General features: G+C 45.9%; 1 protein-coding gene across 2 annotated transcripts; it reads left to right on the top strand.

Moving 5' to 3' along the window:
* Nucleotides 1–7,892: 7,892 nt before the first annotated feature.
* On the top strand, nucleotides 7,893–17,413 carry CENPM (centromere protein M). Of its 2 annotated transcripts, XM_007053326.4 has the most exons (6): nucleotides 7,893–8,311; nucleotides 9,094–9,173; nucleotides 12,698–12,796; nucleotides 13,945–14,024; nucleotides 14,539–14,630; nucleotides 15,983–17,413. In XM_007053326.4, exons 1-6 carry the CDS (start codon nucleotides 8,255–8,257, stop codon nucleotides 16,106–16,108), a joined length of 534 nt encoding a protein of 177 aa, XP_007053388.1. In that variant the 5' UTR covers nucleotides 7,893–8,254; the 3' UTR covers nucleotides 16,109–17,413. The 2 variants fall into 2 exon arrangements, with proteins under 2 accessions (XP_007053388.1, XP_037738754.1); XM_037882826.2 differs by lacking the exon at nucleotides 14,539–14,630 and having other exon boundaries at nucleotides 7,934–8,311; nucleotides 17,257–17,413.
* The last annotated feature ends 276 nt before the right edge of the window (nucleotides 17,414–17,689 follow it).

Below are 17,689 nucleotides of genomic sequence, written 5' to 3'. Positions count from 1 at the left end.
GTGCTGTACAGACCTCCTACAGATCACCTATGTCCAGCTTACATCACACTGTGGCCTCCACCAGGCAACAACACCCCTTGCTCTCTTCTTCCTAAAGCCTTTGGCTGCAGGCAGCAACAGCCCTGGCAAAAGCCCTATCTCTCCTCACATGCGCTTGCCCAGCAGGCCGCCTTTGCGGGGGCTACACAGATCTTCCCACAACACCTGACTGGGACGTTTTCCTCAATGAAGGGCTGCTCAGCACCTTCTTCCTCTCACAACCCTTTCTTTCTACCCTCCCCCTTCCACACTTCACATGCTCCTCAAAGTCACGCTATCACAAACTCACCCAAGGCCCCTTTGGCTTTCAGAGCACCTCTTGAGGGCAGCAGCTTCTCAGGCCCGTAGAGCCTTCCTTTCAACACAGTGGCTGGACGTTCCAAACTCAGCCCTTTCCAGGATGGAATATGCCGCTTCCAGATGTTGGTGCCCAGGAAGAATTCCTCTTACTCTTCTCCTGATTCACTTTCCTTCTCCAAGCGGAAACTAGGGACCAGCTGCTGCCTCTCTTTGCAAATGGATGCAATCAGGCTGACCCACTAAGCTTGTGTCAGGAGATCTCCCACCCAAAAGCAATACCGTGACTTGGATTCGAGCCGAGGTTGCTGTGGCCACCGCACAGATTAGTAACCACTATACAATCAGGGCCAGTACTGGTGAGAGCTGCAGCTTGTTATGAGAACTACTATGGATAAGAAAGCACCAGACACTGATGAACTGCATACTCTTCAACAGTATAGAAATGCTTTAACTCGTTATTCTGTGCTAAAGTACTGATAAATAACCATGAAACAAAAAAGGATACCAGAGCTGCAGTTTCTTTGATTTCCAGAAACACTGTGGGCCTGATTCACCACTGTGTTACTCCAGTTTTACACTGATGTAAGTCCATTGATTTCTGTGCAAAACCAGAGTGAGGCAGTAGTGAATTAGGCCCTATATATTAATAAAACTTTCAGTATGGTGCCTTGGAACTCATACAGGATTATAATACCAATTTACAAAGGAGGTCAATATCCTTATCCCCATTTTATGATGGGGAACCCAAGGCACAGAGAGATGAAAGCCAAAGGTCAGATAGTAGGTCACAATGTGCATTTTAAACTTACATAAAAGAAGGATTGGACGTTTGGGGTTGGTTACATCAAGGGAAAGGTAAGCTACTCATCAAGGTAAACAGTACAGGTCAGATTCTCTGCTATGTCCAACCTCTGCTGGGCACAGCAGAAATAGGGCTATCAGGGAACTGGTTAAAGCTCCCTGATTCTCTGCCAAGCCAGGCTTTGGACTGGGGGTTTCTCTAACCTGCACTAGCTGACTGTGGTCCCCAAGGGACCTTCAAGGGACAACTGAGGATTGCTGGAGTTCATCATGCTATGGGTTCTGGGGACAGAGGCATAGAAGCCACTTTTGGGGACTCACACCCAGTTTCCACTCCCTTTGTGCCACCAAGAATCTGGCCCTATTATTTTTACTTCTGGTTTTAACAGTGGAGTCCGTTCTGTCGTTACTGGAATGTAGCTGGATATGCCCTTTTGCCTCATTGGTCTAAGGTAAATAAAATACCCAGTGTCCTGAAGAGGACTATGTGGAAAATATGCTGATGTGTTTGCCCATAGGCTGTGTTTGGTAAAAATGAACTCATGCCATTCTAGAATGGTACCTCATTATGTTGAAAAACATGAAGAGAATGTGGTTAACCAAAGATGTCCTACAACCTGTTCAATTTTCAGAATGACTAGCATCTATTGTGTGTCTTCAGAAACAGGCTGGCACTGTTGGCATTTGCAGAGCTTATAAGGTAACAAGCCATGTGAACTAATATCCAGTTGCCCAAGCCCAGGATCTGTTAGCACAGGTTTGCAAAACTAATTGTGCCTCAAGTTTACAAGCAGGTGGAGCTCCAGCAGGAGGCACAAAAATACTTGTGCTTAAATACCCAGTTTCAGCATAATTGATTTCCTCATGGAGTAACTAGCCCTCTGGATGTATATCAGCATATCACAAATCAAATATTCCAGTGTTTAAGTGGAGTGATCTGCCTTCTAGATGCTCTTATAGTTTTAAACAAGGAAACTAATTAGAGAAATCTGGACTGTTATACACGAATCAATCCTTCTCCTTGACCAGCTTTCCTCTTCTTAGTGAGCCTGTATTCCTAGCAGAACTGATTCTCTTTTGCATTGCCTCTTGTGCCATCATTTACACCTTTGCAGTGAATGTAAAATGCTACCATTCTGATTGGGGTGTGTTTAACATTTTCTTGGCCCCATTGTAAATGATTACAGCAAGTGCAAAGCAGTGGAGAATTAGTCCCAACATCTCCTCATTCCTATGGAAATGGGCTCACTGTGAAGTGGTTTTTCTGGAGAACCGTTCCTGCCCCGCTCAAAGTAAAATAAATTTGCTTTTGTCTAAATTCTTTGTGCCATTCATAACTGTTATTCAAGAAAGTTTAATTTACCTCTTCCTCCAGTGCCCCAGATTTTGCATAGCACATGTTTCAGTAAGAGGCTACAAAGCAGCAGCAGGGTTAAGGGAGAATGCCACTTCTGTGATCTATTTGGCAGTCATAGCAGACAATCATGGAGCACTTTCCGAAGTGCCCTAATTAATGAGTTCATGGGTAGCTAAGGAGTTTGAGCATTTTCACTTAAAACGTGGGGACAGGGCAGATATGAGCAAACAAGAAGAAACCCACCTTGATTATACTTCAAAAGGTTTTCTCTCCCCCCACCCCACTCTCCTGCTGGTAATAGCTCATCTTAAGTGATCACTCTCCTTACAATGTGTATGATAAACACCCATTTTTTCATGGTCTGTGCATATATAAATCTCACTGTATTTTCCACTTTATGCATCCGATGAAGTGAGCTGTAGCTCACGAAAGCTTATGCTCAAATAAATTGGTTAGTCTCTACGGTGCCACAAGTCCTCCTTTTTGCGAATACAGACTAACACGGCTGCTACTCTGAAACCAAACAAGAAGAATGGAGACTGAATTCCTCTTAACTCTATCCTCTCATGGGATGAGATCCGAGTGCAGTGGGAGTGTCTAAAGGGACAGCCCAAGACTGAATAAAAATGGAGATTGGGTGGGGAGCCTAGCAGTTACCAGATCTCTCCTCCTCTCACACAAAGATAGGTGGGTCTCTCAGACCTAGAAGGTGGTGTGTTGAAGAAGTGCCCACCCAGATAGTGCCAAGGTACTCAGATACCATGGCAATGAGCAGAGTAAAAATGCCTAGTATGGACAGTTAGATAATTGTGGATTTAAGATAAACTGGCTAATCAGCACTGGAGCTCTCACATTGAAAACTGATGTTTGAAATGCCTGCAGTGACAAGTGGATGAAGCCAGTAAGTGTGTCCCATACCATGCAATGAACTCATCCCTAGCTACAGCTCTCGCCTTCAATGTAGAGAGCAGGGGAGGAGAGGAGTGGGCTGGGGTGGGGAGAATAATTTCTCTTATTAACTTGGTGCTGCATCTTTTAGCACATTTTCATTTCTTCAGCAAATAAAAGAACCTTTGTTTTCTCACTCCAACCCAACTAGCAGCCTCTGGTTATTTAATGCTTCTGTCTGCCTCGAACCTTTGGAACATGCCTGTCTTGGATTCGCCCTCCCAACTGAATCTGACAGGAACCATAAATATTCTCTGATCTCTTCTGCTTCAGCTGTAATTCGCCAAGTGCTGGCAATGAGCTGAGCTGTCTGCCTTTGTCAGGATCAAAACAGGCATTCAAGCCATATGATGTCAGACTATATTACCCACCACAACCATCCTGCCTCTCCTATGAGCACTCAGCAGAGGACAGGGAGAGGTATCACCTGCAAGTCTGTCCATGCTGTCTTCATTAGCCCATGACATCATCCTCGAGCCTTCTTAGCCTCTCCCTGCCCCCAAGCATACACACATACTCCGTACTATGAGGTAACTTGAGTTAAAGCTCAAGCAGTGACCCAAGCCCAGCATGAAACAAAGCTGCTAACTATATACAAGATTCAGGCTACCTCTGCATAGACCTGCAGGCAGTGCAGTCAAGCAACAATGGCTGCAGCAAGACAGACTGCAAGTTTTATACCTTGGGATCGAGGAGGGTGACTGACTGCCTCTCCAAGGGCATTACATTGTCGGGTGTCTCTTCAGATTATGATCTCAGTACAAATTCATTGTGATAACACAACATTTATATACTGCCTTACATCTTCAAATTGCTCTGTAAACTAACTGATTCATATCAGTGATACTATAAACAAAGGAGCAGGATGCCTGGGTGGTAAGTGAATGGGAGAGCTCCAGGGGAAATCCTGCAGGATGTGGAAGCAAGATTTAGTTAGTCCTTTTCTATCTTCTAAACTCTTCACAAACACAAATGAATGAATCCACTCAGCAGTCTTGGGAGGCAGGAAGGGACCATTAAATCCATTTTACTGATGGAGAACTGAGGCACAGACAGGTTAAGTGACTTGCTGAAAGTCAGAGGGAATCCATGTGAGAGTGAAGATTACACCTAATGAGTTCCTGGCTCTCAATCCTCTCATCAGTCTATGCCTCTCTGCTGGTGCTGGCAAACAACTAGGATCACTTGTCTCTGGGTCAGTAGTCAGACAATGACTAAGCACTGTACTGAGGCTCTGTGCTGTAGGTAGTGAGGAAGGGGACTGGAAAACATTCACTTCCCATCTCAACTGCTGATTAGTGTTGCTGTGTGCCGTTAAATATCTTTTGTATTTCATCCCGAAGCAGGGATCTCAAACTCAAATCACCATGAGGGCCACATGAGGACTAGTACGTTGGCCTGGGGGCTGCATCACTGACACCTTTGCATATAAAGAAACAAAAGCCTGACCCTGGCCCCGCCCCCACTCCATCCCTTTCATGAGGCCCCGCCCCTGCCCCACCTCTTCCCCAAAGTCCCCGCCCCAACTCTGCCCCTATTCCAACCCCTTCCCCAAATCCCCACCCCTGCCCAACCTCTTCTCCTCCTCCTCCCCATAATGCGCCACATCCCCGCTCCTCCCTCTTCCTTCTGAAAAGTGCTAAGCACCGCCAAACAGCTGTTTGGTGGTGGGAAGTGCCTGGAGGTAGGCAGAGGAGCGGAGACGCGGCACGCTGGGGGCAGGCGGGTGAGGGGAGCTTGGCGGCGGCGGGAAATAACTCCGGGGGAAGGGGGAAAAATTGGTGGGCCGCAGCAAATAATTCCGCGGGCTGCATGTTTGAGACCTCCATCCTAAAGGTAGCTGCATTTTAATAGTGAGAAAATGACTTATAGTTTGTACGTAGCAGTGGCGTGTTATGACAGTTTTAGTAAGGCATGCAACAACTCACATGTTTAGGCCGTCCAAAATGGCATCCTCCATGTGGTATGTGTGACGGGTTGGATCACAGAAACCCCCTGGGGGGTTGCCAACTAATGTGCCAAGACTACTTCTGCTCCTGCTTTTCTGCCCTAGCAGCTTAGGTTTGAGCTAGACCTGCTATCCTGCTGCAAACCCAGACCCAGGTCTGAACCATGTCCCCTAACAGCTGTAGGCTTAACTGAAAGCAGCTTACAGAAGTGTTCCTGTCTTTAACACTCAGATGCCCAACTCCCAGTGGGGTCCAAACCCTAAATAAATCCATTTTACCCTGCATATACAGGGTAAACTCATAAACTGTTCACCCTCTATAACACTGACAGAGAGATATGCACAGCTGTCCCCCGCCCCCAGTATTAATACATACTCTGGGTTAATTAATAAGTAAAAAGTGATTTTATTAAATACAGAAAGTAGGATTTAAGTAGTTCCAAGTAGTAACAGACAGAAGTGAATTACCAAGCAAAATAAAACACACAAGTCTATGTCTAATCATACCAAATACAGATAAAAACCTCACCAATTCCAGTAAGCTTCCTTTTACAGACTAATCTCCTTCTAGTCTGGGTCCAGCAATCACTCACACCCCCTGTAGTTACTGTCCTTTGTTCCAGTTTCTTTCAGGTATCTTTAGGGGTGGAGAAACTTTCTTTTTAGCCAGCTGAAGACCCAATGGAGGGGTCTCCCAGGGGTTTAAATAGACTCTCTCTTGTGGATAGAGACTCCCTCCTCTCTCCTATGCAAAGTCCAGCTATAAAATGGAGTTTTGGAGTCACCTGGGCAAGTCACGTGTCCACGCATGACTGAGTTCCTTACCAGCCAAGCCACATTCCTGGGAAAGCTCAGATGTGGATTGGCATCTCCAAGTTCATTGTTGGCTTAAGGGCTTCTTGATTGGGCACTTACTGAGAATAGTCTTTTCTCAGGAAACTGATCAACTGCTTCACTAAAACCTACTTACAATCAGACAAATATACAGCCAATATTCATAACTTCGAATACAAAAATGATACATGCATACAGATAGGATTAATAGATTCAGTAGATCATAACCTCTACAGATTTCAGAGTAACAGCCGTGTTAGTCTGTATTCGCAAAAAGAAAAGGAGTACTTGTGGCACCTTAGAGACTAACCAATTTATTTGAGCATGAGCTTTCGTGAGCTACAGCTCACTTCATCGGATGCATCCGATGAAGTGAGCTGTAGCTCACGAAAGCTCATGCTCAAATAAATTGGTTAACCTCTACAGAGATATGTTACACGGCATATGTAGCATAAAACATATTCCAGTTATGTCATATATATATATATATACACACACACACACATACTCATAAGCATATTTCCATAAAGCCTTATGGGAGGGCACCGTCACAGACCTCACATATACTGTCACATCTGGGTCGAGATCCCGCTGTGCAGAGGATGCCATTCTGTTCTACAAATGCAGTGACATCACATCCTCACAAATGCCATCCTTCATGAGGACTTGACAGTCATCCTGAGTGCTGTTAGTTGGACAACATACAGCCGCTCAGGCATGCAGGCAAGGCAAGCCTTGTACACACAGACAGCACGCCACTGGTGTGTAACTCCTTCCCCTTCTTGCCTAAACCCCTAATCATTTTTTTAAATTCTTATTTCCCTCTAGAAGCATAAGTCTGTGTTTGTTTCCCCTTCTATAAAATAGAGCTAATACTCATCCTCCCACCCTACGTCATAAAGTTGTTGTGATTAGTTAATATCTGTATAAACACCAGGCATCTCTATTAAAGTGCTTTGTAGCATGTGGCTAGAAAGCACCAATAGAACTGCCAAGTATTATTTATTATTATGAACATCCAAACTGAGTCACCATGATGTATGACAAATGCCAGTGGTGTCCCAATAGCACATTAATTCAGAGATGGCAACTGGTGGCCATGAGGGCTGCATCTGGCCGGCCAGATCATTTTATTTGGCCCATCACAGCCCCACTTGAGGCAGGCGACCCAGTGGCACCAGGAAAGGCGCAGGACACTGTGGGGAAAACCTCACCTGCACACAGACGCACGCATCACCTGGTGCTGTGGCGAAAGCCAAGAGGCTGGAGTGGGGAGCTGGGCCCAGCCCCATGGCACAGGAGCCACTGCTGTGGCGTGAGCTTCTGGGGGCAGAACCTGACCTCAGCCTGCCCCAGCTCACCCCGGGTTAACGAGCCAGGCTACTGGCATCAGGGACGAGGAGAATCCTAGTGAGACGGGGCCAGCAGCTTTTATTGCCCCTCCCTGAAAACCCTGGGCCAGCGAACTGACAGGCGCGGCCCAGAAGAGCCCAGCAGGCCCCAAAGCGGGTCTGTTGGGCCAACCGCCCCCTCCCTTAACGCGCTGCTGGAACCCAGGCAGCTCAGACACTTGCAGCCCGCCGCAAGCCGCACGCGCAGTAACACGGCTCTGGCTCTCCCTCAGCGAGACTGCGCTGCGCACGCAGCACCGGGGGGGGGAGGGGGCGGAGGAGTGACGCGCGCGCCAGACAGTCACGCGTCTGGAGACCGAAGCAGGGTAACGAAACCGAACTGCGCACACACGCAGCGCGCGGGCCCTCACGCCGCACGCAGGAAGCGCGCGCGCACAGCATGCGGCGTGATTCTCGAGCGCGCGCGCGCGCGCACACACACACACACACACAGAGTCGCGCACGCGCGCCGCTCAACCTCACACTATTTTTCCCTCCCGCCCGTATAGGCGCACATGCGCAGTGATCTCGCTCCGCGTACGCTACGTGCGTTGGGCGGTCCGACGGGTGCTGACGCAGAACGTGGCGGCGGTTTGAAATCCTGGCGCGGCAGAGCCCTCGCGGCACTCTGCGGTGATGTCGCTAGTGAGGCCCTTCGATAAACTCCCGACGCTCAACTCGGCCGCTATCTTGGTAGGTCCATGAGGAATCCGCGCCCCGTCCCCTTCCCGCGGCGCCCAGGACCAGCCGCCGCCGTTACCGCCGCATCCCTCCAGATAACAGCCTGTTTCGGCGGCTTTGGCCACGCCCTACGTCCTGATTGGTGCTCTGATTTTAATATGCAAACAAGTCGCCCCGCCTGCCAAGGGGCTGTGCTGATAGGCGGGGAGCCTTGTTTGTCCCGCCCCTCAGAGCGCCTGTGGGCAGGTCTCGTGCCCTCCCCTCTGGCTCAGTAGGATCGTGTCTGGTCAGTACCTGCACGGGGAACGCGCTTGGGGCAGGGGCTGCTGGGGAGGGTCACTGGATGACTGGGCCATGTGTGCCCTGTGGATGCTACCTGAGCCCCAGCCTGACCGTGGGGGATGCGGCACTACTGAGGATACCTCCTCTGCTGGGTTACAACACTGACCCCCTGGTCGCCTCTGTTCTCCTTCACCCGTGCTAGGTGTTCCCCTAGTGCCAGGGGCCTGAGAGTCCTGCACAACTGGACACGTGTTCCTGGGGTCTGCTGGGCACAGGCCCAAGGGGTAGGGCCAGGGCCAGGTGACTGAAACCTCTCTCCCCAGATGTTCTGTGTGCTGTTAACCAGCTGCCCTGTCCTGCCTCACAGGTGGCTGCCTGTGTGTGAACTGTCTTCTGCGAGCCTTGTAGTTCATAATGTGCCCTGGGACCTCTCAAGTTGAAGGGCATTAGCTAGTGACTTACCTCCATCTTCTGGTTGCATCTCTTACAAGTAATTTTCCCTTCCTGAGCAGTTGGTGGGCACGGATGAAAGGCGGCAGCAGCAGCTAGCAGAGGCAATTCTTAAGGAGAAAAAAAACTTCAAGATAAATATGTAAGTGACGGGAAAGGGTGGAACAAAAATCTTCCCAATTCAATTCTGAAATTATTCTTTGCCAAGCTTTATTTGTGTCTTCTTTTTTTTTTTTTTTTTTTTTCTTGTAGACTCTGCCTCAAGTTCAGATCTGGTCAGATAGGCTTGTGGCAGTAGTATTGGGTATGGCAGATTAAGTTAAAACTGAGGTGCTGCAGGAAATGGATAGTGATTCGGTAGGGCTGCATATACACTTGTCAAATGGAGACCGGAAACTCACTCACAGGTGCAATCTCCATGGTGGTAGCAATGAATCAAGTGGACTCCAAGGGCATTCACTTCAAGGATAGAATTTGCTTTTCTGAACCCCCCGAGCACAATGTTGCATAGATGTAGTTGTGCAACTGCAAGTTACAATTTCTCAGTACGATTTAGGTGTATGTACAAGAGACAAGTTGCATTTTCTTCAGGAAATAGCAGGCCACACCTGATTAAAGGGGGAGAGTACTTGTTTTCATTTGTTTACTGTGCATTACTTAGCTCTCTGTGGAACTGTCTACCCTGCAGCTGGGAGAATGCCTCCTGGTGTGGGCGGACAGACTTGCACTATCTCTGCTCAAGCTAACGCACTAAAAATAGCAGTGTGGCAACAGTCAGCTGGGTCTGAGCTTGGGTGCCTAGCCCGAGCCACAACCTGAGCCATGACAGCCATACTGCTGTTTTTAGTATGCTAGCACGAGTCTGTCTGCCCTCCCTGATAGCCCATATGTAGCCCAGGTGCTTGGAGATCAGTGCTGAGTGCAGTATAAGCATCTAAATAGAATTTTTGTCTGAGTATGGGTCTTCTATCCAAAAATGGAAACTCTGAAATCAGTGGGGGAATCAGGCAGGTGTAGTGTCTGACACTATTTTAAACTGATTAGATTTCAGGTTTCCTTGTAAAATGTCCACTAGCTGTGATTCTTGTCCTACACCCACCCTTTTATGCATATGTTATTCCTCCTCATGTTATTGATTTGCATTTGAAATTTTAACTCCAGCTTATGTGATAACTTCTGTCTGGGAATTCTCTTTGTTGCTAATGTAATGACTTTGGCAATTACAGCCACAAGAGGAAATGCATTAACTCGGATCTTTGGGAGGAGGGTATATTTCTCTCGCTGCTGCAGCACTAGTGATTCTAGAGCAGTATAATTGTCCACCAGAACTCCCGAGAAACTTCCAAAATCCATAACATTGTTTGGACCATTCAAATCCATTGGCAAGTGTGTTGCCTGATCTATTGATTGTAGGTGAATTACATTACTGATTTAGTTTCCGCAGTTAGCACTCTGGAATTTGGTAGATTCTTGTCCCAAGGTTAGGCCAAGTATTATCAGAATTACTGTTCAGCTGGGAGCTCCAATGTGCACAGCAATGACAGCACTCACACTTAGGGAAAACGTGTATTTGTATAATTTATTAACACAGTCCTCAAAATCACAAACACTCCAACCAAGCAAGGTAGGTAGATATAATACAGAGTGAGTGGAGCATCCCTTGCAGACCAACCTGAAGTGTTTAGATATCATCTTTCCCCTCACTATTACCACCATCATCAATGGTCATCACCCTGGCATCTCCCCAAGCACGCAGGCCAGGATACAACCAGGTTACATGGCATTCTTCTGGTCAGACATCTGCTGATGTCTCTAGCTTAAAATATCTCAAGCTGACATAAACTAGCATCTTGTGGTTACCGGTCAGCTGTTTAGTCATTACCACATTCTGTCTTGTGATATCTTATGATCTAGGGTTGGTCTTTATTAGCTACTTAGGCTTAAAGTTTTTTGGGCCTTATGCCCTAAATAATTTAGCTAACTATTGGCCTACAAGCATCAAGACCTGTAAGAGCACTGCATTACTGCCTTAACTTTATACCTATGCGTCACCTAGCAAATACCTATAAGCTGTAAGTGTTACAAAGATAAAAGATTTGCCAGATGTTATCAACTGTTCTGGAGATCTCCAAACCATTCTGATTGTAATTCAGCCATGGAGACCTTCCAAAATGTGCAGCTCCGCTTCTTAAACATCATAAAAGGCACTATATCTGTTTCTGAACTTTTCCATAAATGTCACCTGAAGTTTATAGGCCAGATCATTTTTGTCAAAAATGGTGTTACAAACAAAAGTATTTTCCAGATATAGTTTTCACCCCTAATTTTTAAACTCTCATATCTCAGAAATGACTTACAATTTTTTTCAAAATCTGGCCAAAAAGATTCTCCCTTAGCAACACATAAAACGCACTCGGTTGGGAGCAGAAAAGATCACTTTTTATTTTGAGCATTGCAGGGGTGGCTATCATTAGACATATCATAGAGAGCTGGTTAGACGTTTTAACTGGGAAGATGCTACCCTCTCTTCATGATACATAGATAAAAAAATACTGTATCTCCTAACTTACAGAACCTCAAGGTACTTTACAGCAGGGATTCTCAAACTGGGGGTTGGGACCTCTCAGGGGGTCACAAGGTTTTTTACATCGGGGGTCGTGAGCTGTCAGCCTCCACCCCAAACCCTGCTTTGCCTCCAGCATTTATAATGGTGTTAAATATATAAAAAGTGCTTTTAATTTATAAGGAAGGGTCACACTCAGAGGCTTTCTATGTAAAAGGGGTCACCAGTACAAAAGTTTGAGAACAACTGCTTTACAGGATAGTCAAGTGCTGCTGAAGTAGACTCTGATGTAGAATGCAAAGCACTATTTACTGACATTATCCTACACACGTTCAGTGTTGCGAAGGAAGTACAGTGCTGCATTCAGCTGTAGTTAAATGAGAAATTTTAGGCCACTAAAATGTAATTATTGTAATGGAAAGACAAATTGTGTATTATACTGTTCAGCTACTAGGTGTGCTATGTGTAAAATATCTTATTTAAACTAACCAAAGCCATAGCTGGCAGAGCATTAAAGGATCTTATGATGAACACATCTGGTGTGTAGTTTGCTCAGAAGTAAACTCTGTAGCCAGTCCATATCTGGTACAAGACCATGAGAGCTCCTAGATTTGAAGCTGATCAAGGAGACCAGGGCTAACACCCTTCTTCTGACAATTAAAAAAAGGAGAAACAAAAAACAACCCTGCTGTCACTAATGACTGCGAGGCGTTGGAACCTCTGTTCTACAGCTCATCTGAAAGATGGACCTAACAGTACACACTCCTGATACCTTGCTAGGGCTTTTATAGGGAAGAGTGAAGTACAAATCCTTGGAGAAAACTATTGTCATACAAGAGGGCCTCATTAAGCAGCTTGAAGGGAACAAAGTTTATGCTACCAAATGTCAATTATGGCTGTTACTGACTGTGAATAGACTTATGGGGGACACCAGGCGTGCCATTTAATCAAGCAATGAGTCTCAACTGCTTATAGCCATTGAAATGCATGGACTAAATCTGCTCCTGCTAACCATTCTAGCTAAGTAGGTGGCTGGTGAAATGGATTCTGCTTTGCCACTCCATTCAGTTTGGGTAAACCTGCAAACTTATTTTGTCTTTCAGCCACGTGGCAACCTCCCTCCCTTTACCTGCTGAGAGAGATCATGTCCGACCCCGGATTGACCTGATTGCCTTTATGATTAACATGCAAAGCAAACACAGGTAAATGCAGAAGGGGCTGGAACAGCAGAGGGAGAACTTGAGGAAGGAGTTAGTTGTTAGTTTAACCTGGGGTAAACTGATTCAGCACCTGCAACATTGGCTTTCAAACACTGGACTTGCTGTAGTGGAACAGATCAATAATTCCTCCAGCAGTTTTCCTGCCTATGGCAATGAATAAATTATGTGAAACCGGCTTTCCTATAACACAGCTAATTGTGCAGTGCTCTGCCATACCAAGAAGGGTGGAATTTCTTCCCAATCGAGCTGCTAATCTTATGCAGAGTCAGGTGCATGAAATCTGAAAATGTACTATCTGTAAAATGGAAACAACATACAAGTTGGTGGTGGGTGTTGCAGTGTTCTGATAGCTGGCCTACCCTAAACAATCTTAATTAACAGTCAGACCTGAGTCAGTGGTGTGTGCAGGTACCCTTTATGATGGCATTGCTAAAACAGGTCCTTCTTTGGGATTGGAGCTCTCAGTCGGCAGCACTAACATGATCTTTGTCTCTTATCCCTTACACCGCTCAGCTGTACCCACTGCACCTCAGTGTTGATACAAAGAGAAATCCAGTCATGTTTGTATTTTTTATAATGAGGATAAAACCTCATTGGTGGGAAAGGTAAGAGGTTTTGCCAAAACCACTTCATTTGTGACCTTTGATTCTGGACTCAAACAGATCTTCAAAAGTAACAGGTCACACTGGACAGCCATCCAGATGAGTCACTATAAAATGCAAGGACTGGGATTTTCAGTGAAGACTAAAGGAGTTAGACATCCAAATCCTACTGGGCACCTGACTTCCTTAGGTTCCTCTAAAGATCTCCACCAAGATATTCATTTGAACAGTATCCTCTTACTCTTGAGTTTTGTTCTCCTTTCTGTCTATCTCATGGCTTCTCTCGCACCCATCATTAGTATCTAAGCACAAAGGGGAGAGACTTTCAAAGACATAAACGGCAGCTACACCCAAGTTCTTTTGACTTTCAGTAGGAGGTGGATGTCCATCTGCCATTTGTGCCTTTGAAAGTCTTTCCTTTTGTGCTGCTCTGGCTTCCTGGTATGCTGCTGCTGATGGTACTAGCACTAGCCTAACCTCTGGTTTAACTGGATTATATGATGTGCTTTTTCTTTCCCTTTCCATCAGTCTTAGGAATGTTGAAGCTTCACTATCACACATAGATGCCAACTTCTTCCTCGGGAAAGTGTGCTTCCTCATCACAGGAGGTATGTATGGCCAAGTATCCACCTTTTTCTTTCTCCTCCTCCTTCCAGTGTTTCATCACTTCTTATTCCACTCCTTAAAACCCCTGGAATGGCTTCACCTTAAACAAAACAAGCCAACAGCTTGTCACAGAAGCTTTTCTTTAAATGTTGGTGAATCTCATCTCTTTTCCCAGCTCAGAACATGTTTCTTTCCTCACTCGGTCCTTCCCTTCAGTTCCTCCAGTCAGACATCTCTTTTCTGCCCTTGCCCCCATGGATATCAATTGCAAGATTGATTTGTATGGAACTGCAAAGTGTCTTCCCGTGGACTTTTCTTAATGGTAGTCTCCATGCCATTCTGTTTGACCTGCTCATTACTGCCTGAATGAGCCTTGCTATTATGAGGACTATGCTGTATGCTAGATTTGGATCATTTGTGGAACTAAACATTCCTCAGTGCTCTTCTCCACTGGGGATGGGCTGTGGAATATTGCAAAACTCTCCCTAATGCCTTCCTGTTTTCTCTCTGGTGAAGTTGGTAGGATGAATCACTGCAGCGTAGAAATGAATGCTGTCCGGAAACTGGGAAACCTCTACTGCAGCCCTGTCCTATTCTGTGAGCTGGATGTAAGGATGCTTAATTTTGTGACTGGGGGAGGAGGGGGGCAGGTGGTGTGGGGGTGGGGTACAGGAGATGGGGGTCAGCAAATCCTCCTACTCACTAACAATATCTGGTATGTCAGCAATAAATCATGATGAGGTGTGTGGTTAAATCTAAAAGCAGTGTATACTGCTTGTATATTTTGATTGCAAAGACCAAATTCTCACAGCCACTTGAAATGTAGACAGTGGAGTCAATGCGCTTCTAGAAACTTATTCTTGCTTTTATTTAAATCTCTATTTAGATTATAATAGCACAGGAAAACACAATCCATGCCCTATAGAGTTGACCAGCTAAACCAACAAAGGATTGGAGGAAAGTGAATAGGGAAGTGGTGTTTACTCCTTCACATAACACAAGAACCAGTGGTCACCCAATGAAATTAATAGGCAGCAGGTTTAAAGCAAACAAAAGGAAGTACTTATTCACATACCACACAGTCAGCTTGTGAAAATCGTTGCCAGGGGATGATGTGCAGGGCCAAAATTTATAACGGGGCTCAAAAAAGAACTAGATAAGTTCATGGAGGATAGGTCCATCAATCGTTATTAGCCAAGATGGTCAGGGATGCAGCCCCATGGTCTGAGTTGTCTCTAGCCTTTTACTTACAGAAGCTGGGAGTGGACGACAGGGGATGGGTCACTGATAATTGCGCTGTTCTGTTCATTCCCTGTGAAGCACCTGGCATTGGCTGCTGTCAGAAGACAGGATACAGGGCTAGATGGACCATTGATCAGACCCAGTATGGCCATTCTTATGTAAAGGGATAAGCAAAGTGATCAGGGTGATCAGAAGCCCACATCTTGATAGCTACAAGGTTGATAGTAACTAGCTGACTTCTTTGCCACATGGACTTTCCCCTCTGAGACATGCAGCCCCAATACACCAGTTCCCTGAAACATTCTGTCCCCTTGCTGTGAAACATGAGCTACCATCCCCATCTGTTACGCAATTGCCCTCCAGCCTGCATATCCAAAACACTTCCTGTTTCCCAAGCTCTACAGAGTAAGGCACAGCAACTCCTAGAGGGGCACATACTTCATCCCTGCAGTTTGACGTGTATTTGGGGGGGGGGTTATTAGCTGTTGCTGTTTGAAGGACTGGGGGAAGACTACTTCTTCAAAGAGGCTTTCAACCTTTGTGACTGCCCCCTCCTTCCCACTGGCCCTAGACAAGTAGGTTTGGGAACCTCCATGTCTGGTTGCTCTGGGTCCCACTTAACTTTGGTTCATGCCTGCGCATCAGCACCAGCTAGATTTTCTTTTCCATCCTGTTCGTTTTAAATAACTTTTGGGTTTTTCCCTCTGTCTGCTTCCAGTCTGAAGGAATCCGAGTTGCAACAGCTCAGCGGCTGCTCCGGATGTTGCAGATCTGCGCTGGTCACGTGCCAGGGGTTTCTGCCCTCTTCTTCAGTTCTTTGATGAAAAGCTCCATTGATGAGTAACCTTGATGTAAATCCATTGCCATTCTTCCTGTCCACACCCTTTGATGCTGTTTCAAGCTGCAGAAATAGACTGAAATGGGAATCTTGTTGGGATGCTTTTTCTGTTGATTTGTAAGGAAGCCAGCTCATCTCATGCTGCTGCTTGCTTTTGTTACCTTTACAGGAAAGGCTTGGTTCCTGTTTTGGTGGGTGGTCGCTGGAGCCATACTAGTGAATCTCCTTTCCCTCTTAGGTCCCAGTTTGAATGAGCCCAGTTTGTTAGTGACCAAGAGCTCTGTAGCCTTCTGAAAGCTGTATGGGAAGTGGGAGAATGCCACTGTCCTTAGGTCCGTGTGTATCGTGGCACGTAGGTGTACTTCAGAGGCACAGCAGTCATGGAGAGCTGCTGCCTGCTCTCTACCTAGTACCAATGGACTATTTCACCAGGGAGAAAATAGGAAAGCATTAGGAAGAGTTTTGCAATATTCAGATTGAAATAGGACACTTACCCAAAAAGCCCCTTGAAGGAAGGAAGCCAGTTTAGCAGCCACCATACATACAGCAGTTGGGGGATATGCAAAGAAAGATTGGCCCAGCCTTTCTAATCCCCAAATATCTAAGCGAGGGGGCTTAAAAAAGACGGCCCAGCAATTTGGCTTTTTTTCTTTTTGAAAGAATGGTCATCTTTTGTTATACAGCCCCAGCAAACTGCCTGGCAGGTAAACTCCCCACCTGACTAATGCGTCTGACAGTCACATTCAATGGTATGCCACTGCAAGTCAAAAAGTTTCCGTAGGACAGAGAGAACACTAGAGCATCAGAGGAGGAGGGGGAGTGTTGATAGTCCAGGCGTGTGAATGGGGGCATGGATTTGCTCAGTGCAGTGGTGAACGTGTCTATTACACAGAAAAGTGCAGAAGTCACTTTTCAATGAGTTTTATTATTAGTTCTAAAAGTAAAGATCCATAATATGGTTCCTCTCTAACAGAGTTTGATTTCAAAGGGCCTAACTTTCAGAATTACTGAGTGCCTCTGAAAATCAGGCCCTTAATCTGCCTTCCTCCAGCTTTCTTGGCTCTTGGGCCATCTCTGCTCTTTCTTCACAGGTGGAAAGGTTTAATGTGGCTAACCTGGCTATAAATATGCTGCATACCGTGTTTTTCTTACAGATTGGATATGCCTGTAAACTTGCACTGTGCATATAAACCCCAAAGTCAGACTCTACTTGTCAAGACACAAATAGCAGTAATTATACTGGGAATACACCATGAATCTGATACGATGTGCTGGAATATTAAGTTAATAAAATGTGTAATATAAAAACTAGTCCAGACCTTCTCTATTCTCTGGTAACATTCACTGATACATAGTGTGGGTGCGTTGGGAAAACAGTAGGTATTTTTCATCAGTGGTGTAGCTACACTGATGCTACCAACAGTGTAAACTGGGTGCAGGAGTGCTTACCAGCATGTTTAGCTTCTGTTGTATTAACTTGAGATGTGTTGCAATTTACCACTTCAATCCACAAGATGGTGCTAAGACCTCTTCACTGGAATAAACCCCCTAATAAACTGGGCCGAACAGCCTTCCTGAACGCCTGGT

This window comes from Chelonia mydas, chromosome 1 (assembly GCF_015237465.2).
Source record: "Chelonia mydas isolate rCheMyd1 chromosome 1, rCheMyd1.pri.v2, whole genome shotgun sequence".
In the NCBI taxonomy this organism is placed as follows: Eukaryota; Metazoa; Chordata; order Testudines; family Cheloniidae; genus Chelonia; species Chelonia mydas.
Note: the sequence above shows the minus strand (reverse complement) of the source record. Positions and strands in the feature narration are given on the sequence as shown.